At 42.2% G+C, this 23,649-nt stretch overlaps 1 protein-coding gene across 16 annotated transcripts in view; it reads right to left on the bottom strand.

The window, feature by feature from the left end:
* The window catches only part of ATXN7 (ataxin 7), a 141,791-nt gene that overhangs the window by 85,345 nt on the left and 32,797 nt on the right, over window positions 1-23,649 (bottom strand). For 4 of the 16 annotated variants that reach the window (XM_045051805.1, XM_023249911.2, XM_045051818.1 and 1 more), the window contains exons 2-5: window positions 20,338-20,436; window positions 8,899-10,134; window positions 8,165-8,503; window positions 7,867-7,935 (exon numbers count right to left, since the gene is read on the bottom strand). In XM_045051805.1, coding sequence (XP_044907740.1) covers window positions 7,867-7,935; window positions 8,165-8,503; window positions 8,899-9,154 — 664 coding nt within the window. In that variant the 5' untranslated portion in view covers window positions 9,155-10,134; window positions 20,338-20,436. The other 12 variants (XM_045051808.1, XM_045051807.1, XM_045051809.1 and 9 more) reach the window with 8 other exon arrangements.

The following is a 23,649-nucleotide window of genomic DNA, read 5'->3' as shown; positions in this document are numbered from 1 at the left end:
ACTCCAGAATCAGTAGTTCCCACCACTGCCTTGCAAGTTGTCTTTTTTAAACCTACCACATGGAACCCCTTTCCTAACTCCTAAGAATAGCACACAGAAGCAAGGTTGCATGATAGACATTTTAGGAAGCTGATTTAAAGCAGTGCTTCTCAAATGGCAAAATACATAATGATCTCCAATAAGTCCACAAAGAAATGAGAAAAGTAAGGATAACGCATTGTGTCTTTTCAAAACTTTCTTCAAATTTAAAAAAACTGTCCTTTATTCCAAAACAATGGCCCTCATACTTTTATAATGGTAATAACTATATGTGTGTCTAATTATCTATATTTCAAAATGCTAGCAACCCTATCATTGGTCCCCAATTTATTTAGGAAACTTCCTGGTATAAGATAGAAAAGCCTGGAACCACTGGTTAAAAACATTCGTTTTGGGGGGTTGTCCCCCACCCCCCCACCCCCCCCTTCCTGCATTACTGGAGTTCAAGATTGTGGAAAACATCAGTGTAACCTGGGAGGGAAATATTTTTTGTTTTAAGATTGTGGATGTAATTGATAATAACCTATGACTTTTGCCTGCCATAAGCTTACAAAGCACAGAAAAGCATTTCATGTTAGCAGGGTCTTTATTACAAAAAGGAACAAGAACACTTAATCTAGTTTTATGTTGAGTGCCTGAAATGTAAAAATCATTCTTTTCCTTCTTTTGCTCATTTATAATAATCCCTGCTGTACAAGATGAATATAAATGTAATCCTCTGCCTTTCTCTCAAAAGTACAGTAACTCCAACTGTTAAGTCTACTAACAGGCTTCTTTTTCTCCTTAGAACTTCAATCAAAAAATACTTTAATAATCAGAGGGGCACATTTATTAAAAATACTGCCATAAACTTTGAATATCAATGTGATTAAAAGCAATCTTGCACTGAAATGCTATTTAAATAGTGAAATTTCACTTCTTTTTTAAAAGATTTTTTTCCTAATGGCACAAATCCCAGATGATTGTGTTTCCTATCTGCTACAACCTTAGCTTTCATTTCATCTTTTTTTAAAGTCAATTACTTCTAATGCAAACCGCACACATGTCCCCTCCCCCTCCAAGAAAAGATCTGTATAAAGGAACTGCTAAACACAACATATAGACTGTTCTAAGGCACAGCAAGGAAAAGGCTCTGGTATCTTTAGAATAAATGTGGGGGCAGGGGTAGTAAAGTTCAGTTTTTCTAGCTGAGGAAAAGAAAACAAAGGTCATAGCAACCTGCTCAAGCTCATGAAAAGCAGGCGAGCGTTCTGGAATGGGCTCAGCACGGCAGTGGGTCAAGCATGTGGACTGTGGAGTCAGGCAGATCTGGGTTAGTGTCTCTTACATGCTTCATGATCTTACTGAGGTACCTCATTTCTCTGAGCCTCAGTTTCCTCATCTGTAAAAGGGGGAAATGGGAATGCTGAGATCACAGGAGTGCTGACAAGATGACATAAGGTAAAGCATATGTTGGCACAGAATAAACGTTCTCACCAAGCTTAAGCTGTCCACATATACACAGGTATGCTGTGAGATGTGGCATTGAGAAAGCAGGATATCCTTATAAGAAATGAGGCCATAGAACATGTAGGTCACACTCAATAACGATGCACAAATTTCTCCCAAAGTTAGAGTTCACAAGAAACAAAACTGTAACTTGAGTAAAGTTTGGGAACCCCACGCCATCACAGGTAATGCACCTGGTCTCCATTAACAACCAAGGCTAGAAGGTGGAGAAATTCAGCATGGATTGTGCCAGGTGTTAACTCTTCAGCAAGTACAAAATCTTAAAAGTGTGAGATACAAGGATGCTGTATACCCTCTTCATCAATCAAAATGCGGATCTGGTTCCTGGTGAAGCAGCCTCCTAATTCCCAAAATGACCTCCAATGGGGCTCCAAACTAGTTTCTCCAAACTACAAGGGCAGAAACTCTGAAGAATTTGAGTCAGGTACCCTTTTTAAAATCCCATGAAAGTTTGCTTCTTTCTCCAGTGGGGCTTAACAGAAGCTGATCACCATCCTCACAGTTTAAGGCTCTTAAAAGCTGAGACAGGGGCGCCTGGGTGGCGCAGTCGGTTAAGCGTCCGACTTCAGCCAGGTCACGATCTCGCGGTCGGTGAGTTTGAGCCCCGCGTCGGGCTCTGGGCTGATGGCTCAGAGCCTGGAGCCTGTTTCCGATTCTGTGTCTCCCTCTCTCTCTGCCCCTCCCCCGTTCATGCTCTCTCTCTGTTCCAAAAAATAATAAAATAAAAAAAATAAAAAAAATAAAAAAAGCTGAGACAATGACAGCTCTGTTGATGCTCTGTATTTGAACTGCCCTGAAACAGACATATACCCTAGAGAAGTGGCAGTGAATGACAAAAGAGGACGAGGACGGGATCCTTCTTACACAAAACCTCACATACATTCTTTCATCTTCCTTCTAACCCAACATACTTCTTCAGTACTGGATAAATTTTTGGTTTAAGAATAATAACTTTTACTATTTTAAAGATTCTCCCCTTCAAAACAAGTTTGAGGAGTACCAAAATCACATTCTGCAGAATGAGTTTTCCTTCATTAACCAAGGAACCCATTAGGACAAGAATTGGCAAACTTTGTCTGTCAAGAGCCAAACAGTAAATTGTGGGCTTGGCAGACTGTATGGCTTCGGTTGCACCTACTCAACTCTGCTGTTCCTTGTAGGGAGAAAGCCGCCACAGACCATCAGTAAAGTAAATGAATGGCTGTGGCTATGTTCCAATGAAACTTTACTATGGACTCTAATATCTGAATCTCATATTTTTTCACATATCATCAAACAATCATTTTCTTCTGAGTTTTTACTTCAATGATTCAACAATGTAGAAACCATTCTTAGCTAGGCTGCAGGCAGGATTTGGTCCACAGGCTGTCGTCTACATTAAAAGAGCTAAGGAACCAGAACTAAGAGGAAGGAATCCCTGCTCTGTGGGAGTGTCTCACTAGGTCTCCAGGGGCTCTTTCACTCTGGAGTTCGTGCAGACTTTAGAGAGTTTCATACATCAACTGTCAGACAACTGCCCATTGTCAGTGCAGCCCTAGCTCTCATCCGTGAGGCATCAAGTGTGGGTGACCTGCAATCGAATCACCTGAGTGCTCCTTAAATGTATGAACCTGATTCAGATACAGTGAACTTGGATCTCATGGATTCCTAAGGCTCAGTTTCGATTTCCACTTGAGATGTAGGCAGAATGCAAACACTGCCACCTGCAGAACACTCATACACCTATGAAAGATATTAGAAAGGGCAGCCTGGCTTGCCTCAAAAGAAGGTACAGCACACATAAAGACTCCATTCTGCAGGAGACAAGGTGAAGTCCATGTAAGCAGAAAAGGATAAAACCTAAAGAAATGATATGCTGTCTGGGACATGCTTCGAAATAATTCAGTGTGGGGAGTGGGGTAGGGATGAAACAAGATTGGGCCATGACTCATTAGGTGTTTAAGCTGTATGAAGGATACAAGAAGGCTCATTAAAATTTTTTCTGTATCTTTTGTAGATTTCAAATTGTCCATAAGAAAAAGCTGGGGGGGAAAAACATGAAAGAAACCCTACAGAAAAACAGAAACGTTCTTCACTTCAGGAAGAGGGTTTTATGCTTATAATGCAGTTACTTTAACAGTATTTCACACAAATACCTATTTGTTTTCAGTTAACTATGACCATTTTCTTCTCTAGGCAAGAAAAATTTAGTATTGATACGGTGACTCAGTTAGTGTTGACTGAGGCTGCCCATGCCCCAGTCAGTCTTTTATTTTCTTTTCTTTTAATCTAGCTGCTTATAGATGCCAACCAACCTCTTTTTCATCTTGCCCTAGGCTCAATTATGTCATTGTTATTATGACAGGGAAATCACCTGTCATCAAGTGTGGCTATCACTCTGGGTCGCCATTCCACTCCCTTGCCTAAATATCACAGATAAGAGAGGTGGTGTCCTGTCTGCACTTTCTGGAAAGTGTAAATGGAGTGCTAAACTCAGGACAAATCAACAGGAAGTGCTGAAAGACAGCCTCTGGCCTTCCGAGGGCCATAAAGCATACCTCCCACAGAATAGGTACCTTTGGGGGAGGAGGGCATGGAGACAATGGAAAATTGGATGATTCGACCTCTTCATCCTTGAGAGACTCAGCTCAATCTTTCTAAGTAGCCCAATTAATACATTTTTGGCAGCAAATATTTACTGAGCACAAATAGTGCAGAAGATGACTATACCTCCATCAACAATGCTCCTGTCCTCTGGGAGCTGACATTCTAATGAAAGAGCCACCACATAATATATACTTTCAAATGGTGACAGATTAAGTTGCTTTTTTTTTTTACATCTGCCAAGAAATCAAGGCATTTTTTTATTTTTTTAAGGCTCCCTATATATGTTCAGTCACTAATATGGAAACTTTAATCAGTTACTCATACCAATCAATTTCATCTAAAAATAATTTTGTTAGATACAGAATTTCACAAGTTACCTTTGGAAAATAGGGTAATTTATTTTCTAAGTTTAATCATTTGAAAACAGCCAAAACGTATTATCCATCTGTTTCCACTCAGATCACCTGTGTTATCAACTACAAGAAACCAAAGGCAATAAGAATGTGAGGATGCAAATGGAAACAGGATGACCTCTAAAAGATAACTGAAATTTTATCCTAACATTTGCCTACCTGTGCTAATTAGGAAAAAAAGGGATGATACATTAGCTAAACCACAACTAACCTCACTTCCATCTAAATCAATAGTTCTAACCTCTCCCACAGCATTAACCCTTGGGCAGTCTTACCATGAAAGAACTGGCCAAACTAAGCTACAGGAGAAAAAAAAGACAAAAATCATGGCTCACCAGTTTTGAATTTTGGGGGTCAAGATAAATGAAGGATCTCTGAGAATTCAAGAGAAGCTTGATGTGGGAAGTAGACATACAGGGGCGCCTGGATGGCTCAGTCGGTTAGGCTTCCAACTTCGGCTCAGGCCATGATCTCATGGCTCGTGAGTTCAAGCCCTGCATCGGGCTCTGTGCTGACAGCTCAGAGCCTGGATTCTGTTTCTGATTGTGTGTGTGTGTGTGTGTGTGTGTGTGTGTGTGTGTGTGTGTGTGTGTGTGTGTGTGTGTGTGTGTGTCTGCCCGTTCCTGGCTCTCTCAAAAATAATCATTTAAAAAAAAAAAACACTTAAAAAAAACAGTAGATATACATAGTTTAGCCTACAATTTCAAGGAAACTATGACTGCAATACAGCCCATTCAAGTCCCAGATATTAACCCCCTGACCCAAATAAATACTGAATTCAGAAATAAAGTCTAAGATTATCAGCAGTTTAAAGGGTTGAAGAAATTAGTATGCACTGAGTCATTTTCGGTATGTTATCTAATTTAATTTCCACTCCTACAACCTTGGGAAGCAGGTATTATCACGTTTTACAAAGAGGGAAAGGCAGATTCTGAGAGGTAAAAAACAAGTACAAGGTTAAGCAACTTGCTCTCATACCCAGGCTTTTACCCCTAAGTCCACAATCATAAAGTAACTGGACGAGAACTCAACAAGTCTGGTTCATATTCCCAAACATCTTCCAAGATGGGCAGTTTCTGATTCTTAGTGCTTCAATCATGTGGTCAATTTATCTACACTTAACCTCCTTGCCAAGAGGAATTAGTACAGATTTAGTTCCACAACACCTTTTCTTGGTAGGAAATAATTGTCACTAAAGACAAAAGATAACTAATAATTTTTGCTGATTTTAAAACGTATTTTCATTTCTCAAGCAGCCCAACATGAGCTGTTTGTTAGACAAACAAAGCCCACTGCATGAGTGCTGAATATCCTCATGCTTGAATTTTGCAACTGTTTCAGAAAATCCATAAAATCACAAATGAATCAAGAAGTGACCGAATTAAAAACTTCAGTCTCTAAGCCAAACAGCCAGGCAGAATTTCAGCCATCCTGGCCCCTTCAGCATCCTCTAGAACGGTGAGAGCAACTTTTAAAAAACAGCACCTCTAATAATCATTAGTAATTTGGTAGGTCAGATAACACACACAACCAAATCTCTGAGCCCTTTTTGCCTCAAGAAGGTAGTTAAGAGGTCTTAGATCCTCATGGTAAATAAAACCTGTTGATGAATATGTCCCAGCAGAAAATAATAAATATGGCAGTAACTGCATTCTAGCCACTAAATGTGGTTGGGTCTCAGTCTAGACCAAGTTGCCCAGTGAAACACTAATACCCTTACGCATCCTCTATTGGGGAATTACCAATAATTACTAGCATGCTGTTTTCACACAGATTTAGAAACCCCTTATGGGAAATGTATCCACACCCAAAGAATAAAAACTAAGAACAGGAGTGGGTCAGGTCCTCTAATGCTCTACTCCAACTGCTTCATATGAGAGTTGCCACCTAGTGATTTTAATTTTTTAAGCCCAGGCGGACTGCCAACTCAACACTAAAACCGGACTAACAACTGATTTTTCCTATTGCAACATCGCCAGCAAGTCCTGTGCTTTCCCTCTCTTTCCTTTGCTCTCAAACAGCGATTCTCATTTTCAAAATCAACTAATTTGCTCTATAATCTGTTCCAATTGGAAGCTCTCACAGAGCTGCCACTGGTATTACTCTTCCTCTCAGCGCCAAGAGGCCAACAAGAGGCCAGTTCAAAAAACCAAAACAGCAAACGTGAAAAAAAGAGAGGCTCTAAAAACAAGAAGTAAATATGGAGACAGAGTAACAATGGGCCAACTCTGGACTTTAAAACATTCAGCTCGCCAAGATTCTACCTATTCTTGGGCCATGGACAATAACTATGCCAAAGTAAACGGCTATACATGAGCAATGAAATTGCATTAGGGAATATAAACTCAGAATTTTGGACACCAAACCTCATGTAAGGCCTTGTCCTTACCACCACTGAAAGAGCAACTTAAACTAACCTAAAGTTCACTGGCCTCCAGAAGTCCTTTCTGACTGCAGCGTGTCCAACCCTGGCACAGGCGTTAGATAGCAAAGTTGACTATTCAAAGAAAAATAAAATCTAGGAGGATTTTAGGAGGAAAAAAGAAAAAAAAAAAAAAGTCTGACAGTTTCTAGATACCTGACCTTTCATTTCATTTGGAGACACACCTTTAGCTACAAATATTTCCCTAAATATCCTTCTCTACGGATCAGTTTTATTAAAAACTGACCAATAATTAGACACTGGCTTCACTAACTATGGACGCTAAAGGCTTGTTTCACGATATGGAATTCTGGCCTTTTTCGCACCCTGATCTTGGCAAGTCACACACACAGTCTGGCCAACTGCTCCTCAGTTGTGGTGATCCTTCTGTAGCATCCTAAACTTTGCAGCTTGAATCTCACAGAAATAAGGCCGCACAGATAAACTCTTATCTTTTCTAAAGTTTGAAATCAATTTTGATTGCCAGCAGAAAATTCCTGGTGGCAAGATTTCCTTCCCAGAGCCGCCTAAAGCATTCGTGGAAATGCTTTCCAAGCTAGTAATTCCCGTCTCCACTTGTGTTTTTCAGTAAGAGAGACCAGAAGGGATTTGGGTTCAACTCACTGCTAGTCCCCAAAGCTTATCACTGAGCAACGCAGCTCAGGCTGCACCACACCAGGCCTCCACCAATGGGTTCTAGGACGCTCCCCATTACAGGAAGACCCGGAAACCAGATTTTCCAATCGTTCTGCTCTCCCCCTTCTTCCTCCTCAAGCAGCAGCATCCTCGCGCGTGGGGAAGGAGTGAGTAAGGTAGGGTCAAGTTCCCCACCCTAACGAAGCGGGCAAGCAAACTTCCTCGGGGCTTGCACAAACTCCAACGGGGGGCTGGACTCACCTTCGCGACAGAGCCCCATGACTTCGCGGTTTTTCCCAAACTCCTTGAAACTTTCGTCCAATTCCGTCCCTAGGAGATACACACACACAGGAGGAGGGGAGAGGCAGATCAGTGGCCGGGAGTGTGACGCACGCTCACGCACGCAAGGAGTAGTTGCGGGCACCTCTGCGTACCCCAACAGAGCGATAGCATCTCTGACCCCCGAGGGGGCGGGTCACAGGGTGGGGGCGGGGAGGCGAGGAGGGTCAGAGGATGGGGGACGGAGGGACCTGGGGAAAAGGAGGGCGTGGACACTCACCGTCCTTCCCAGGAAGTTTGGAAGCCTCGACCCACAGATTCCACGACTGTCCCAGCATCGCTTCTGGACTGGGCAGGGGCCTGCGCTCCCCGACGGTCGCCATTGCGGCGGCGGCCGATGTGGAGGCGGCGCCCGGGCCGCCGTCCTCCGGCCGGAGGCGCCGCGGCGGCGGCGGCGGCGGCGGCTGCTGCCGCTGGGGCTGCGGAGGCTGCTGCTGCTGCTGCGGCTGCTGCTGCTGCTGCCGGGCGGCCGCCGCCGCTGCTCCGCCCGCTGCCGCCGCCACTCGGCGCGGCTCCCCCCTGACGTCATCCACGGCCCGCTCCGACATTCTTTCCGCTCCTACAATGTAACAAAAAAGGGGGAAAAGAGTCGCGCGGGGGCCGCTTTTAAGGAGGCGCCGGGGAGTTCCGGCGGCGTGCGCGGCCCGCAGGCCGGGTGGGGCTCGCTGACAGCGCCCCCCGGCCGCCCAGCCCTCCCAACCCGCCTCCTCCCGTGCCACCCCCCGCCCCGGGCGCAAAGTCCGCGGCCCGGGCTCGCTTTCGCTTTCGACTCCCGCGGCCCCTCGGGGGAGGGGACGAGCCGCCGGCGGCCCGCCACCGCGGCGCAGGGTCCCCTGGTTGCCTCTGCCGCCGAGACCCGCACGGAGGCCGGCGCCCGGAGCCGCCCCCGCCCCAGCCACGGCTGCCCACGGCGGGGAGGCCCGAAGACGCACCCCCGGCCCTCCAGCTGCCCACCCTGAGGCCGCTCGCATCCCCGGGCCGGGCCCGGCGGCCCCGCTCCTTCCTTCCGTCCGCGCGTCCGTCCGAGCCGCGGCGCCCGGCCGGCTCCCTTAAGCAGAGGCGCCTCCCGCCGCCTCCTCCCCCACGCCGGTCCCTCCCTCTCAGCTCGCTCCGGCGAAGTTTGCACGTCAAGCCCCCGGAGTGGAGCCAGGGCGAAGTCGGAAACGCAGCCACCTATGGAGGAGCGGGCTGGCCGGCCCCGGGGCACCATCGAATGTGGTCGCCGTCGGGCCCTCCCGCCCGAGGTTTCGGACCAGGGGCCCAGAGGCTGGTGCAGGGAGCACTTCGCTTTCCGCTCGCGGGCGGCCACGCAGCTGTCAAAAGCATGAATGGCAAGCCGCCGCCTAATGTGTAGGAAACCACGGGCCGGCAAGGAAATGCGGCCCAGGTGCCGTCCCAGGTGTCAGCCCGAAGCCCCGGTGTTCGCCGGATGCCCACCACTAGAGGTCACAGCGTGCGCCCTGAGAACTTGAACTTCTCGTCTAGCAAAGAGAGATCATGAAACCAGTTTAAGATGGAGAGACAGGCGGCGGTGATTCTGTGTACAGGTTTTGAGGACACTACCCGAAATTTCCCTATTTCCCCTTCCATTGCTCCTAGAAGTGATTCGTTCGCCCCGAAAATTTTTTTTTAAAAATCTTGCCATTTTAAAATCGGGTTCATTTTCAGATGGAGTTGTTAGTCCCTCCCTCTTTATGGTTGTCTTTGCTTCGGCAGGGGCGGGACCCAGGGCTTAGGAGAATATACAGCACTTCTAGAAAATGTGTTTAGAAGAGTTTTGTCAGATTTTTGTATACTAAATTAAGCACTAGCCCACAAAATTTAGCACCCCTCCTCAACAGACACACACAAACACGCGCGCGCCCTGCAAAGCTTTTGCTTAAGTGATAGGTAAAGATAGCAAAATAAAAGACTACTTAATAACCAAAGCGTGTGAAGTACTTGAAACAGTAGCAGACCACACCAATCACTCTCAGTAAGTGCTCTGTTATTTCAAACTGACGTGAGAATCTGAAGCCTGTGACAGAAACAAGGATTTTGATCATCATGTTTCACGTGGCAATAACAGCACTCTTGTGGCACGTTTGTCATCGTTGCTTGCTTACAGGTGCTTTCTCTAGGTGGGGAGGAAGAGGGTTTCATGTTTTTTATCTGGAACATCTGGCATGATAGAGGTGGCCAACTTCTCTGCTAAAGAAACAAAGTCCAACAAAAATGTTTAAGAGTAAAAATTAATAAGGAAATATTATTGCAATCTAAACTTAACGCAGGACTCTTATAAGAAAGGGCTTAAGTTGAAAATTTACAAGCGTTAAAAATACACACACACACGATTTTTTTATTTTGAAAAGATTTAGAAATAACTCTGTAAAATTTTCCTGGATTGCATGCTAACATAAGTTCCAAAAAGCGAAATGATGCATGCTTCCTGTCTTTATCTAAGAAGTAGTAGAAACAAAATAACCCCAAAAATGGTGGAAATTATTGGAAGGATAAAAAAAAATCATTTCTAAGGCTTTAACTTCCTTTTCTCACTGATACTCAGTGAGAAAAATGTGGGGGCAAAACATTTAATTTGTTTGGTACTATTAGGGTTCCTAACTCTTAATATAGGCCCTCAGGAACACTTGAGTGGCTCAGTCAGTTAAGCATCAGACTCTTGATTTCTGCTCATGTCATGATCTCAGGTTTCCTGAGATCAAGCCCCACATGGGGCTCTGTGATGACAGTGTGGAGCCTGCTTGGTATTCTCTCTCTTCCCTCTTCCTCTGCCCCTCCCCACCCTCAAAATAAATAAATAAACACTAAAAAAAATAGGCCCTCAATATTGGAAGCCCCAGCATACTTTGAATTTTTAATTCATCCCAAATTACTGAGAAATCTGTAAAATTATATTAAAATACCACCTTCTCAGTTTTCCTAGATTAAAGTACACAGTTTATTAACAACTTTGAATTTTATAGTTCTACCTTTAAGATAAATGAAAATTTAGGGGCACCTGGTTGGCTCAGTAGTTAAGCATCCAACTTCAGCTCAGGTCATGATCTCATTGTTCGTGGGTTCCAGCCCCATGTCAGGCTCTGACAGCTTGGAGCCCGGAGCCTGCCTCAGAGTCTATGTTTATCTCTTTCTCTCCCCCTCCCCTCCTTGCGCGCTCTTTCTCAAAAATAAATAAACATTAAAAAAAATTTTGAGAGAAATGAAAATTTGTGAATTTGAATTGGAGCTGCCATTTTTTAAAAAAGCTTAGAACAACCCAGCTATATAGATAGCAAAGGGAGCTTGCCAGTTGAATACAGCCCTTCTCGTCTCTGAGTACAGTGTGAGAATGAAAATAAGGGGAAGAATGGCAAACTTGAAGCACAGACCCACTTCCTCAAGACACTGCTTGATTTCCCTCTTTTTACATGTGAAAATCCTTCAAGATTCGCTAATATAACGTCTGGCCAATGGGCTCAATGTGGCACTTTATAATACTTCGCTTCTGTCCTTACTGTTGCTCAACACATCTTTCTTTTTTCTTTACACTTTTTGAGTCGTTTAATAAAGAAAATACAACAGAATATAAAGCGAAATGTAATAAGTATCCTCTCAGCATTATGAACTTTATTAAGAGAAGGTGTTACTAATAGCAACTCTCAGTTGTTGAGCTCCTACTAGGTGCCAAGATTGCCAGAGGTACTGTTCACGTTATCTCAACGAACATGCAAAACTGTGTAAGGGGGAAGGTGTATTACTTCCAACTTACAAATAAGGACCATCGGGCGCCTGGGTGGCTCAGTCGGTCGAGCATCCCACTTCAGCTCAGGTCATGATCTCACGGCTCATGAATTCGGGCCCCACATCGGGTTCAGTGCTGAAAGCTCAGAGCCTGGAGCCTGCTTCAGATTCTGTGTGTGTGTCTCTCTCTCTGCCCCTCCCCCCCACTCATGCTCTGTCTCTGTCTCTCTCTAAAATAAACATTAAAAAATTTTTAAAAACAGAAACAAAACAAAAAAACAAATAACGACCATTAAGGAGGGCTCTGGACCTAGGTGCTAGGAATTCTTTCTGGGTCCATGTACTTGCTCTTCCACTTAAAAGTTGTGTAACCGGAGCAAATTACCTAACCTGTCTGCACCTCAGTTTCCTAATAGGTAAAATGGAGATAAAGCTAGGTTTCTTCTGAGGAATATGTGAAAAGATCCACGGAAAGTTGGTACAAAGCTTAACACAAAGTGAACAGTATACATAAGCGTCTTATATCAAACTAAGCAATCCAGATCAATTCTTATCTGGAAATGTATTTAACTTTGAAGCTGAAGGATAACAGGCAACTCCACGACATCTCCCCACCAATCTTCTTCTGCTGAAGCCAATGCATTTACCACACTCTCTTCACCCATAAGAAAGTCCTAAACCCTTCCAGATTAGGCAGTTTCTGATAGCCGTAGTTGGTTTGGGTTTCCCACAGTTCAAATGAGTCACCAACAAAAGTCAAAACTGTTAGCTGAGAAAGTCCAGTGTTCTGATACACAAATTGGGGCAATATTTCCAAAGTATTCCTTATACAAAGGGCACAGTCTGTAAACAAGAGTACAGCAGAAACTCAAATACTTATTTTACCTACCGGGCCATAATAAAAAACCCTAAGGACTTCTTACCTAAGTACCTGTCCTCTATACCCCCCCCCCCCAAATATAAAAAGAAAATTGCTAATACAATTTATATTCATTTAATGTAATTATTTTAATATAGTAGTGTGCCTTGTATGCTATCAGTGTTCCTGCCAGCATACTGATTATGTCTCACAGCTATGAGGATCTTCAATATCTATCTGCATAGATAAATGCTATGTTTTATAAGGTTTGACTAATGAGGACTCAATTGATCAAACATTTCCTTATTGCCTAACACATTGTACCTGGTGGGCACAAGGTAAACACAACATAGCGATTTTGCTGACGACATGAGAAGAATAAGAAGTACTGGAAATAATTTAATTCATCAAAATGCTCTTATGCAAAAGGCTGTCACCACCAATTAGACTGTATGTGGCTTAAGAACTAGGCCGTCAGAGGCGAAATGCTGCCAAATTCTGAACATTTCATCTCTTCCAGGGATGCATTTAAAATATGGCCTGACTTCACCATCCAAATTTAGGGACGTTCCCAGTAGGTGCCAAGGGTAACAAGGTCTCTCTTTACAAAAAGTATTCTTCGCACAGCAGATCCACTTGTAAAATGCTTTGTTCAAAGGCCAAAGGCATCACTAAGTGGCAAAAATAAAAGTTGATCTTTTCCACTCTTTAAATCTGGTTTAATGTAAAATGGCTGAAACTGTCCAAAACCTCTAAGATGCAAGAGCCCACACAACCTCCTTTTTATTTGGAAAAAATCCCCACGGGTCCCACTACAACATCTTAATAAACTTGAAAACCAGGAACCACGGTATATTTATCTGTGCAAATTACAGGGTTGGTAACAGAGATTCTCCATTATCAACCCCAAAGGACTGCAGTCATTTGAGAAACAAGAAACTCAGATCCCCTGAATTAGGAGTATTTTGGTTTTGGTTTATTTCTCTTAAAATTGGCTGAGCCTTAATTCATATCCTCTCTCCCTCCTCTGACCACACCTCTCTCTCTCCCTCTTTCTTCTCCAGAGCCAGGGCTCTCTTCTGCATGTGAGGTTGGCAGGCAAGAACCCTTTAACTGTGCTCCCTCTAGTGAAATCCTTAAAGCCTGTCATGAATACCTCTATTCCAGCAGGGGGAGAACAGTGGAAGGAGGAAATTGAATTCAGCTCAGTGGCTGGCATTCCTGACAATCAAGTGCAAAATCAGAAATAATAAGGATGGTTGCAAAGGTGGAAATTTAAAGATGAGGGCAATTATCTTTTTAAAGACTTAACCCGTACACGTATTCATTCTACAAGCTGTGTCATTTGTCAAGACGCGCAAAATTTTGAATACTGAGTTTGTTTTCTTAATCACATGTGTGTAGCTGCGGATGAATTCTCCCAAAGAAACATTCACCACTAATACCAGACTGTTTGAAGGAAGAGAAAGATTTAAAAATACAAAGTAATAAGTTTTAACTTTAAATTGAATACAGATCAAGTGTTTCTAGGGATTTAATACTGGCCTGCAAATTTAAACTACTAACAAACTTGATTTAAAATCTTCACTTAAAGCCTTTAAGTAGCTTTAAAAAAAAAAGAAAAGAAAAGAAAAACAAGAATAGAGGGGGAAAAAGTTATGGGAAAAAAATGGAAAAAGTCAGACGAGCGTTTAGCTATAAAGAGAGGCTGACTATATAAAGTTCTGGTGCACTGCCTCAGATGCAATAAAATGCAAAGATTAAACATACTGTTAAAAATAATTTCCTATGTCTTCTTTGTACTGTTGCAGTGTTCAGTGTTTCACTGAAGTGACTGTAAGTGTTACCACCAGTTAAGAACAGGAGTTCTAGAGCTGACCTGCCCAGGCTGAATCCCCGTTCTACCACGTACTAGCTATGTAACTCTGGGGAGTTACATATTTAACCTCTCCGTACCAGTTTCATCATCTATAAAATTAGTAAAACAGGAGTTATCTGCTTCATGAGGAGTATCAGGAGAGCTCATAGTACAAGAGCACCGTTGGCCATTTTTATGCTGTCACATGGAAAGCCCCAATTGTAACCTACCCATGCTATACTATCACACCAGTCTTGCAGAATGAAGAATGGCTTTAGTTTTAGGTCAGTTCTTGCTCTAACAGTTTTAGGGGCTCCCCACTGACCAGTGAATTCAGTAAAAACTTCTCTCCTAGCACTCAGGGTCCTCTAGAGTTGGTACCACGCCACCATGCCCACAGAGTTCCCTCCAGCAGGTACTCTACAATTCAGCCAAAATGACCAAGTGATAGCTTCAAACACGCTCCCCACTCCAGACCGCAGCCCCCAAGCTTTGTTCATAAAGGTCACTCTATTTATAATACTTTCCCTCCCTTGGCTTAAATCCTACTGTTTAGCCAAGTCCTTCCTCAAATCCCTTTTCTTTAACAAAAGCTTTCCTGATCCCTCACACTAAGCCCATGAGAACTCATCCCCACCTCTAAATCACAGGACTTCATGGACTGGGGTTAAGAGTATGGGTTCTGAAAGCAAGGTAGCAATGAGATATATGCTTACTTTTCCCAGGGATCGACTGTCTGCATTCCCAACCTAAGCGTGTCATTGGGAACTTGGAATCTACCTACCATAAGATGTGTGGTGGCCAGGTCCCAAAGCTTGTCAGCAAAATGCCTTAAGGCTACACTCCAGGACCAACAGTGCAGGTGTGTTAGTACAAGAGGGAAGGAACAACACAACTTTCTTCCCCCTTCCCCCAGCAAAGTTCCAGTTCTGAGCAAAGTCCTAGACCTCACCAACATGACCCCCTTGCTTTTCCCCATTGTTGTGTACACCCTGATCCTATAGCCATCGGGGTTTGTACTGCTTCTTTCCCAAAGGACAGACTATTCCACAAAGGCTTTAATCCCCCCATCCACCTCCAAAATAAAACGTTCCTCTCCTTGGTAGAGATAAATGGCAGGCAGACTTAACTATTTTCCATTAAACATGTGAGTGAATGAATGAATGTAGTTTTCTGTCTTCAAATCCTACCCCAAACACATATTTTCTCATATAAAAGGGGAGACCTTAACCCAAATGACCCTCTAGATGTGACAGTCCCTAAACCTTTCTTCCTAGAAACACACAATTACTACATCCCATGGACATTCTGATTTTAAATGCTACAATCTAGGACAGAAGGCAAAGTTTCTGACATTTTAACCTACTTAACCTAGTTTAGCCTCTACTTTGATCAATGTAAAACCTGCAGGACCCAGAGACTTTGATCACAGCCTCCTCCCCACCACACTGGTCCAAGTGAAGGAACTTCAGGAGCAGGAAAAAATCGAACTGAAACAAAATTGCTACTGGTGAGATATCTACCCTCCCTACTCTCCAGAGCTCTCTGCCTCTCTCCACTTCAGAAAACAGGTATTTGCACAAAGCATTAGCATTTTTCCAAATGGTTTCTGGGGGGAGTGGCAGCAGAGAGCAGCAATCCTAAATCAGTGGTTAATAAGCTAGAGTCTAGAATCTGACTTACCAAGTATTTCTTAAAAACAGAGCCAAAGAGATAAGCTGGACTTCACCAAAACCATTAAACCTTTGTGCTTCAAAGGACACTCTCAAAAAGTAAAAAGACTCCACAGGGAGAAAAAATTTGCAAATCACATATTTGATAACGAACTTGTATTTAGAATGTATAAAGAAATCTTACAACTCAAAAAAAAAAAAAAAAAGAGGCAAATAATCCAATTTTCAAAATTGGCAAAGGATCTCAACAGACATTTGTCCAAAGAAGACAACACAAATGACCAAGAAGCAAATGAAAAGACATTCAGCATCATTTGTCATTAGAGAAATACTAGAAAATCCACAGTGAGATACCAATTCCCAACCAAAAGAATGTCTATTATCAAAGCAAAACAGAAAAAAACAATCTTGGCAAAGATGTGAGAGAAAAATGGAATTCTTGTACATTGCTGGTGGGAATGCAAAATGGTACAACCCCTGTGGAAAACAATTTGGCAGTCCCTCAAAAGGTTAAACACAGATTTACAATAAGATCCTCTAATTCCATTTCTAGATGTATATATTCAAAAGAATTGAAAGCAGGGACTCAAACAGATATTTGTACACCAATGTTCATAATGGCATTACTTACAATAAATAGCCAAAAGGTGGGAGCAACCCAAAGGCCCATCAACTGATCAATGTATACACACAATGGAATATTATTCAGCAATTAAAAGGAGTAAAGTTCTGGTACATTCTACAACACAGAGGATCCTCAAACACAAGCCAAGTAAAAGAAGCCAGACACAAAAGGCCACGTACTGTATGATTTCATGTATGTAAAATATCCAGAATAGGAAAATGTACAGAGACAGAGAACAGACGGGTGGCTTTCAGGGCCTGAGGGGAGGGGAAAATGAGGAGTTACTGTTTAATGGAAACAGGACCGTCCTTTGGGAGTGATGAGAATGTTTAGACCTACAAAGAGGTGATGGTGGGAGACGACCATCAGTGGGAGGTAAAACTTGTCCCAGAGCCCATTTCTGCCACTGCCTAACTCTGGGCCTGAACAGGACACATTTTGTCTCTCCCTCAGTTAGCTTCTCTGCAAAAGGAGGACCACAAGGGTATGTACCTCTCATCTATACAGTATCCCAACAGTATTCTAACTTATAAGGTTGTTACCAGGAGTCAATTATGTAATATGTTCAGAACAGCACTTGTCACATAGTACTCATTAAGTGTTAGCTATTCTTATATTTTATGATACCTCATCCTCTTTGTAATAGAGGCCTTTGCTTTTCTTCTTTTTTAAAATAAGTTTATTTATTTATTTTGAAAAAGAGTGATAGAGAGTGCATGCACATGAGCAAGCAGGGGAAGGGCAGAGAAAGAGGGAGAGAAAGAATCCCAAAGAGGCTCTATGCTGTCAGCGCAGAGCCTGACACGGGGGCTCGATCTCACAAACCCGTAAGATCATGACCTGAGCCAAAATCAGGATGCTTAAGTGACTGAGCCACCCAGGTGCCCCACTTTTGCTTCTCACATTTTGTTGTTTGTTTTTTTTTTACAAATGAAAGTACAGCATATAATGTAGCAGCCCAAAAGAAACAAGTGGAAAGGCAGCCAAAGTATAAATTTTTTAAAAGCAACATGCAAAATACTACAGACTCTGTGCCTATTTTTGTGAAACCGTAATAATCATAATGACAAATCTATGCATAGAAAACAGTTGAGGTAACTCTGGACTTAGGGAGAACAGGGAGTGAAAGAATGTAATTAAAGGGACTTCTTATTAACATACAATTTGTATAATGTTTCCATTTTTCCAGCTTTATTGGAATATAATTGACATATAACATTATGTAAGTTTAAGATATGCAAGTATTTTGGGGCATCTGGGTGAGTCGGTTAAGTGTCTGACTTTGGCTCAGGTCATGATCTCTCAGTTATGGGCTCGATCCCCTCATCAGGCTCTGTGCTGACAGCTCAGAGCCTGGAGCCTACTTCAGATTCTATGTCTCCCTCTCTCTCTGCTCCTCCCCTGCTCACACTCTGTCCCTCTGTCAAAAATACACAAACATCAAAAAAAAAAAAAAAAGTCTACCCTGATCGCCTTTATTTAACACTGCAGCTCCAGCCCTCATCAGCACACCTGATTCTCATTATCCTAAGCTGCTTTTCCCAACCAACTATCACCATCTAGTACAATATATTTACTTACTATATTGTATCTATTATCTATTTCCATTAAAAAAGAAGTGCTACAGTGGCAGAGATTTTTGTCCCTCTGATCCCCAATGCCCAGAGAGTACAGCATGACACAAGAGGGTACTCAAGAAACATTTGTTGAATAGGTATTGGGCCTATAATCAGCTGACACTAAAAAGGGGCTGCCCTTTTACACTGGCCATGAATTTGACAGTTTCTCACAGTTCTCCCGGCGCATTTCATGCTTCTACCTGTCTGGATGTGACTTCGTCACACTTCTTCCGGCAGACTTGAGTTTGTTATACTTCTTCCTTCCCTGCCCTTTGTCATTGACTTCCTGGTATCATATTAGTCTTTTCATCTGAACACTATTCAAAAAAGAGGAAGTCATACTTGTAGTCTGTGAAAACCACCTCCTATTCTCTTTTCCTCCTCAAGAACAATCCCTCTGCTCAGAGTGGACGCTCAATGAAAATCACAGGCTAAACAGCTCCTTTGGCATTTTGGTCAAATGTGTTTTCTCTCTACCTCCCCCTGAACCCCCACATCCCACCACTGCCAGGTGCTCACTACCATCTAGGAAAACCCTGCTCCTCTCTTCTCTGGCACTTTTCAGACATTCCTCAATGAACGCCATCCTTTGGGAGGAGTCTGCCTTTTCAGCTTCAGGTCAGAAAATTTTAAAGGCCCATTTTGAAGGCAGAGACTTCAGAAAAGCCCAGTCACTTATTCTAAACACACAGCTACATCCTAGGGCGCCCGCGTGGCTCAGATGGCTAAGCATCCGATTCTTGACTTTGGCTTGGGCCATGATCTCACGGTTCCTGGGATCGAGTCCCGCATCAGGCTCTGCACCTAATGTGAGGCCTGCTTGGGAATGCTCCTTCCCTCTCTGTCTCTCTCAAAAGAAACATTAAAAAAAAAAAAAAAAAAAAAGCTACATCCTTCCTGAAGTTCCTGTTTCTGTTTGTTTTGTTCAAAATGTTATCTTTGAAGGTGAATGTTCGTGTTGTTTACAGTGTTTCCTTCCATCTTCCCTATAGTTGCCTAAACTTCACTGAAGCATTGCATTTGTCTGTTGTCTAAATATACAAGCTGATCAATTTCAGAAGTTGAAACTCTGGTCTTCCCTGTTGGGATTGTGTTCAATTTTATCCCTAAATGACTCATCTTAAACTGCATTTTAAGCCCCCTCAGTCCTTTCAGGAGTAGATAGGAAGATGGATTTTCTTGTTTTGTTTTAATGAAAATTCCTCCCTAGGATGCCTGGGTGGCTTAGTGAGTTAAATGTTTGACTCTACTTTGGCCTAGCTCATGATCTGTGGGTTTGTGAGTTCAAGCCCCATGTCAGGCTCTGTGCTGACCACGTGGATCCTGCCTGGGATTCTCTCTCCCTCTCTCTCTGCCTCTCCCTCACTCATGCATGTGCTGTCTCTCTCTCTAGCTCTCTCTCTCAAAATAAACAAATAAACTTAAAAAAAAAATTTCCTCCAGGAACTTTTCTTCTTTTTCACATTATGTGAAACTTACCACCTTCTTCCCCAAAGAGTAAATGCACAATGGCAAATATGTAGTGAGAAACTCAATTAATAGTGGCTGCTATTTTTGTACTGACCTGGGCAAAGGCACTGGGCCCACAAAGTGTGCCTGAAGAACTCCTGCCTATTTTACACTTTGCTTAGGATCTTCCCTGCTCTGAGCAGCTGGCTCTATATTGCTTGTGGAGAAAAGAAAAGAGAAGCTAGGTAAAGTGGAACTGGACAGAAACATAAGAGCATGTCTTTGGACGAATTCCTAGCAAAAAGTAGACATGTATGGGGGACAGGGAATGCTCCTATCTCCAAAGTTCTCCTATAAGTTGCGGATGGTTATTTAGCACTTTTTCTTTTGACAAACGCATACCTAATAATATTGTACTCTTAAATTCACAGTCATGTCATATTAGTAAGATCATATTCAAGGTTATACTGGAGATCTTACACAGGTACCCTGAACTTTAAAAACCATCATCCTTTGGTAAAATTCAAACTCTATTATAATCAGAAGCACTGCATTCATTCAGCTGAGCTATGTTGAGACAGCTAAATTACCTTTTCCTTGGCGGGCAGGCCAAAATTTCTGATTGATTTACCAGTGGATCTTCATCTGCTATGATTGTGGAAGTTCTTTCTTCTTAATTCTGTTCAGATCTACAAAAAGAGAAAGGGGGAAAAGGATGAAACAAAGAATAAAACTAATCAGAAATCTACAATCTCATTAGTTGCCAGATGTTCCAAAATTATTATATGTGCTTTGAAATGTCAAAGTGTTAAAATTTGAGCACTTTACCAATTTTACAACAAATGCAATTCAGGTTGTTGTTTTGCTTTTGTTTTTGTTTCTGTTTTTGTTTTTGTTTTTGTTTTTTTTTACAGTGAATTTAATTGGCTATATTTACAACAAACTAAGAATAAATGACTATTCAATGTGTACACAGAGTTAGTCTCCTGAGGCTTAAAATCATTGTGTGTAATTTGCCACTAATGACTTTTCACTTAATTTTTGAAATGGTTATTCAGAAAGCCTACCCTTATGAAACCTGTCAGTATCAGAAATTTAAAACACACACACACACACACACACACACACACACACACACACACACCCCGAATGAGATTATTATTTAGAGAGCTCACTCCATCCTTTATCACTCAGCAATTTATATAAACAATTCATAATAGTACAAACAGAAAACAAAAACTCAATTAAGCCATCTTTCTAAAAAGCACAAAGGAATTATGTACTCCATCATCTACATATTTTCATACATATGTGTATATATAAATTGCAAGTAGAATGTGGCTACTATTAAAATTAATTTGTAGAGTAGCACTGAGTTAAGGAGTCAAGGGATTGAAGGTTAATAATCTAGAATTAGAAATTAAGCTGGTTTTCAAGTTTGACATGCAGCAGAAGAGAAACAACAGCAAATACAGGTAATGACACAGCTTTGGAACAGATGCTGTCAAGGTATAAAGCACAAGGCAGGCTATTTTCATATGAAAAATTCACTATTAACACACATCTCTTCCTATAATTCTCACAAGCTACATACCAAAGTTGGGTGGCAAGAAGGTTGCTTTGCTTAATTTTTATTTATTTTCATATAATCTAGGAGAGTAAGCTAAAAATTTCTATGGTCTGAGACACTAATAAAGCATCTTTGAAAAGTCAGCGGCTGAAATTCTATGCCATGTTTTGAACATTTATTCATAATTATCTTTATTGGCTTTCAAGTTATTCCTGGATCATATCCTTTCCCTCTTCCTTTTAAAAACAGTTTGTTTCATTCACCCACAAAATGTTACCCAGTAATGTAATCATTCAGTAACCATTCCTACAATCTTTATAAGCCAGATGTTCCCTTCCCTGGATTCCTAATTCCTTCCTAGTCTCCTATCTTTTAAATTTTTTCTCTGATTTCCATTTTAGTATTCTTTTTCTGCCTTATTTCCAATAAAAGCCAACATTCATTTCTTTGCATCCTAAACACTTTACAGCTATGCAAAATCACTCAAAGGAAGCTACAAATTACCAGGATAGAGACAGCCAATAAAGATGTTTTGTTAGAAGTAACCACTCAGCCTGGTGACTGATTGCTTCAGAGCTGACCAGGTGGAGGTTGAACAGCACTGGCCTCAGGTTAAACTCTGTGCTTGACAGGATGTTGTTAGGTCAACTATTTTCCCATTTTCCCTCAGGAAATCTAGCCAGGTCGCCAAAGTACGCAAGCAAGTCACCAGATTTGGGGTACTCTACGAAATCGCCCCCAAGATAGTTTCTACCTTTAAAAGAATTCACCATTTATTGGCCTGCATACCTTAAAAATGCTTTAAGGGAGACTCTAAGAGATAAAAAGGTAGTGGCAGCTACTAAAAATAAGCATTTAAAAATAGTAACTTCTCTCGGGATAGGGGGAAGAAAACTATCCTTTGTTTGTATATGTCCTCCTTTTTTATCTTCATGAGACCACTGTGCTCAAAAGAGCTGTTGTTATGATCTCCATTTTACTAGTAAGGAAACAGACGGAGAGAGGTCATAATTTGCTCAAGATTACCCAGCAAATAAATGGTTTGGACTTGGAACTAGAATGGAGGCCTTTGGTATTCTTTTAGTTCCCTTGCCAGTACACCAATCTGCCTAAACAGCAACTTAATTTTGTTTTGCAAAGACAAAGAGAAATTGTTTAAAAGGTAGACTGGAAAGCATTTGCTAAGAATAGAAACATAGAACTTGACAGCTTTCATTCATTCACCACCTGCTATGTAACATTCAATGAATAGAATTTTTAACAAGACTTTTTCTTTTTATTTTTTTAAAGTTTATTTATTTTGAGGGGGGGGAGGGGCAGAGAGAGAAGGAGAGAGAGAATCCCAAGCAGGCTCTGCACTGTCAGTGCAAAGCTTGATGTGGGGCTCAGACACATGAACCATTAGATCATGACCTGAGCCGAAGTCGGGCGCTTAACAGACAGAGCTACCCAGGTGCTCCAGATGTTTCTTTTAAATGACAGCCAATTAAAGATGGGAGAAAAGGAAATAAAAAAGACATAACTTGAATTCCTCTAAACTCCTGAGAAGCATAAATTTATTTACTCTTTTTTGGGGGAGGGGGAGGGCAGGTACAAGACGATAGCAGATGCCTTTCTTCTAGAGGAGCTGCCTAGCCTATGGTGACCCTTTTTTCTAAGTACTTCTCAAGCCCATGCCAGTCATATTTGTATTATGCTACTCCAAACTCCTCTGTTTTGGCCAAAGTTGGACACAAGACCCAAAGTGAGACATTCTATTTGTCCTCCTTGGAACTAGAGTTTAGAATGAGGAGGGTCTACTCTGGTCTAGGCTGCAAGCCACTCCCATGTACTCTCAGTCTATAGGAAAAAGCCTGTCAGCAAAGAGAAGAATGGAAGTGCTGCTCAGAGCAAATCCGACCCAGGAGCCCACGAAGTTCCAGAGCAAAGAAAGGGAAAAAGCTGGTCTGCAGGGAGGTGGGTGGAAGGGGTTCTAGGACTTTCCTGTCCCAGGTATGGTCCACCAGAGGCCCAAAGCATTTCCTTCCCTAAGTGTTTAAGAATCCCCTGGACCTACAGAGTAAATGGCTCCCCTGGTCTGAGCCTGAAAGTTCAAGTGATTCTTGATTAAGTGCAACAAAAATAATCTTGTTCAAGACAGTAGAAAGTTTTGGTGTTGGTTTTTTTTTTTTTTTTTTTTTTTAATTTTTTTATTATCGGGGCCCTGGGTGGCTCAGACGTTTAAGCGTCCGACTTTGGCTCATGTCATGATCTCGCAGTTCGTGAGTTCAAGCCCCACGTCGGGCTCTATGCTGACAGCTCAGAGCCTGGAGCCTGCTTCAGATTCTGTGTC

Source organism: Felis catus, chromosome A2 (assembly GCF_018350175.1).
Source record: "Felis catus isolate Fca126 chromosome A2, F.catus_Fca126_mat1.0, whole genome shotgun sequence".
In the NCBI taxonomy this organism is placed as follows: Eukaryota; Metazoa; Chordata; class Mammalia; order Carnivora; family Felidae; genus Felis; species Felis catus.
This window is presented reverse-complemented; position numbering and strand designations above follow the sequence as displayed.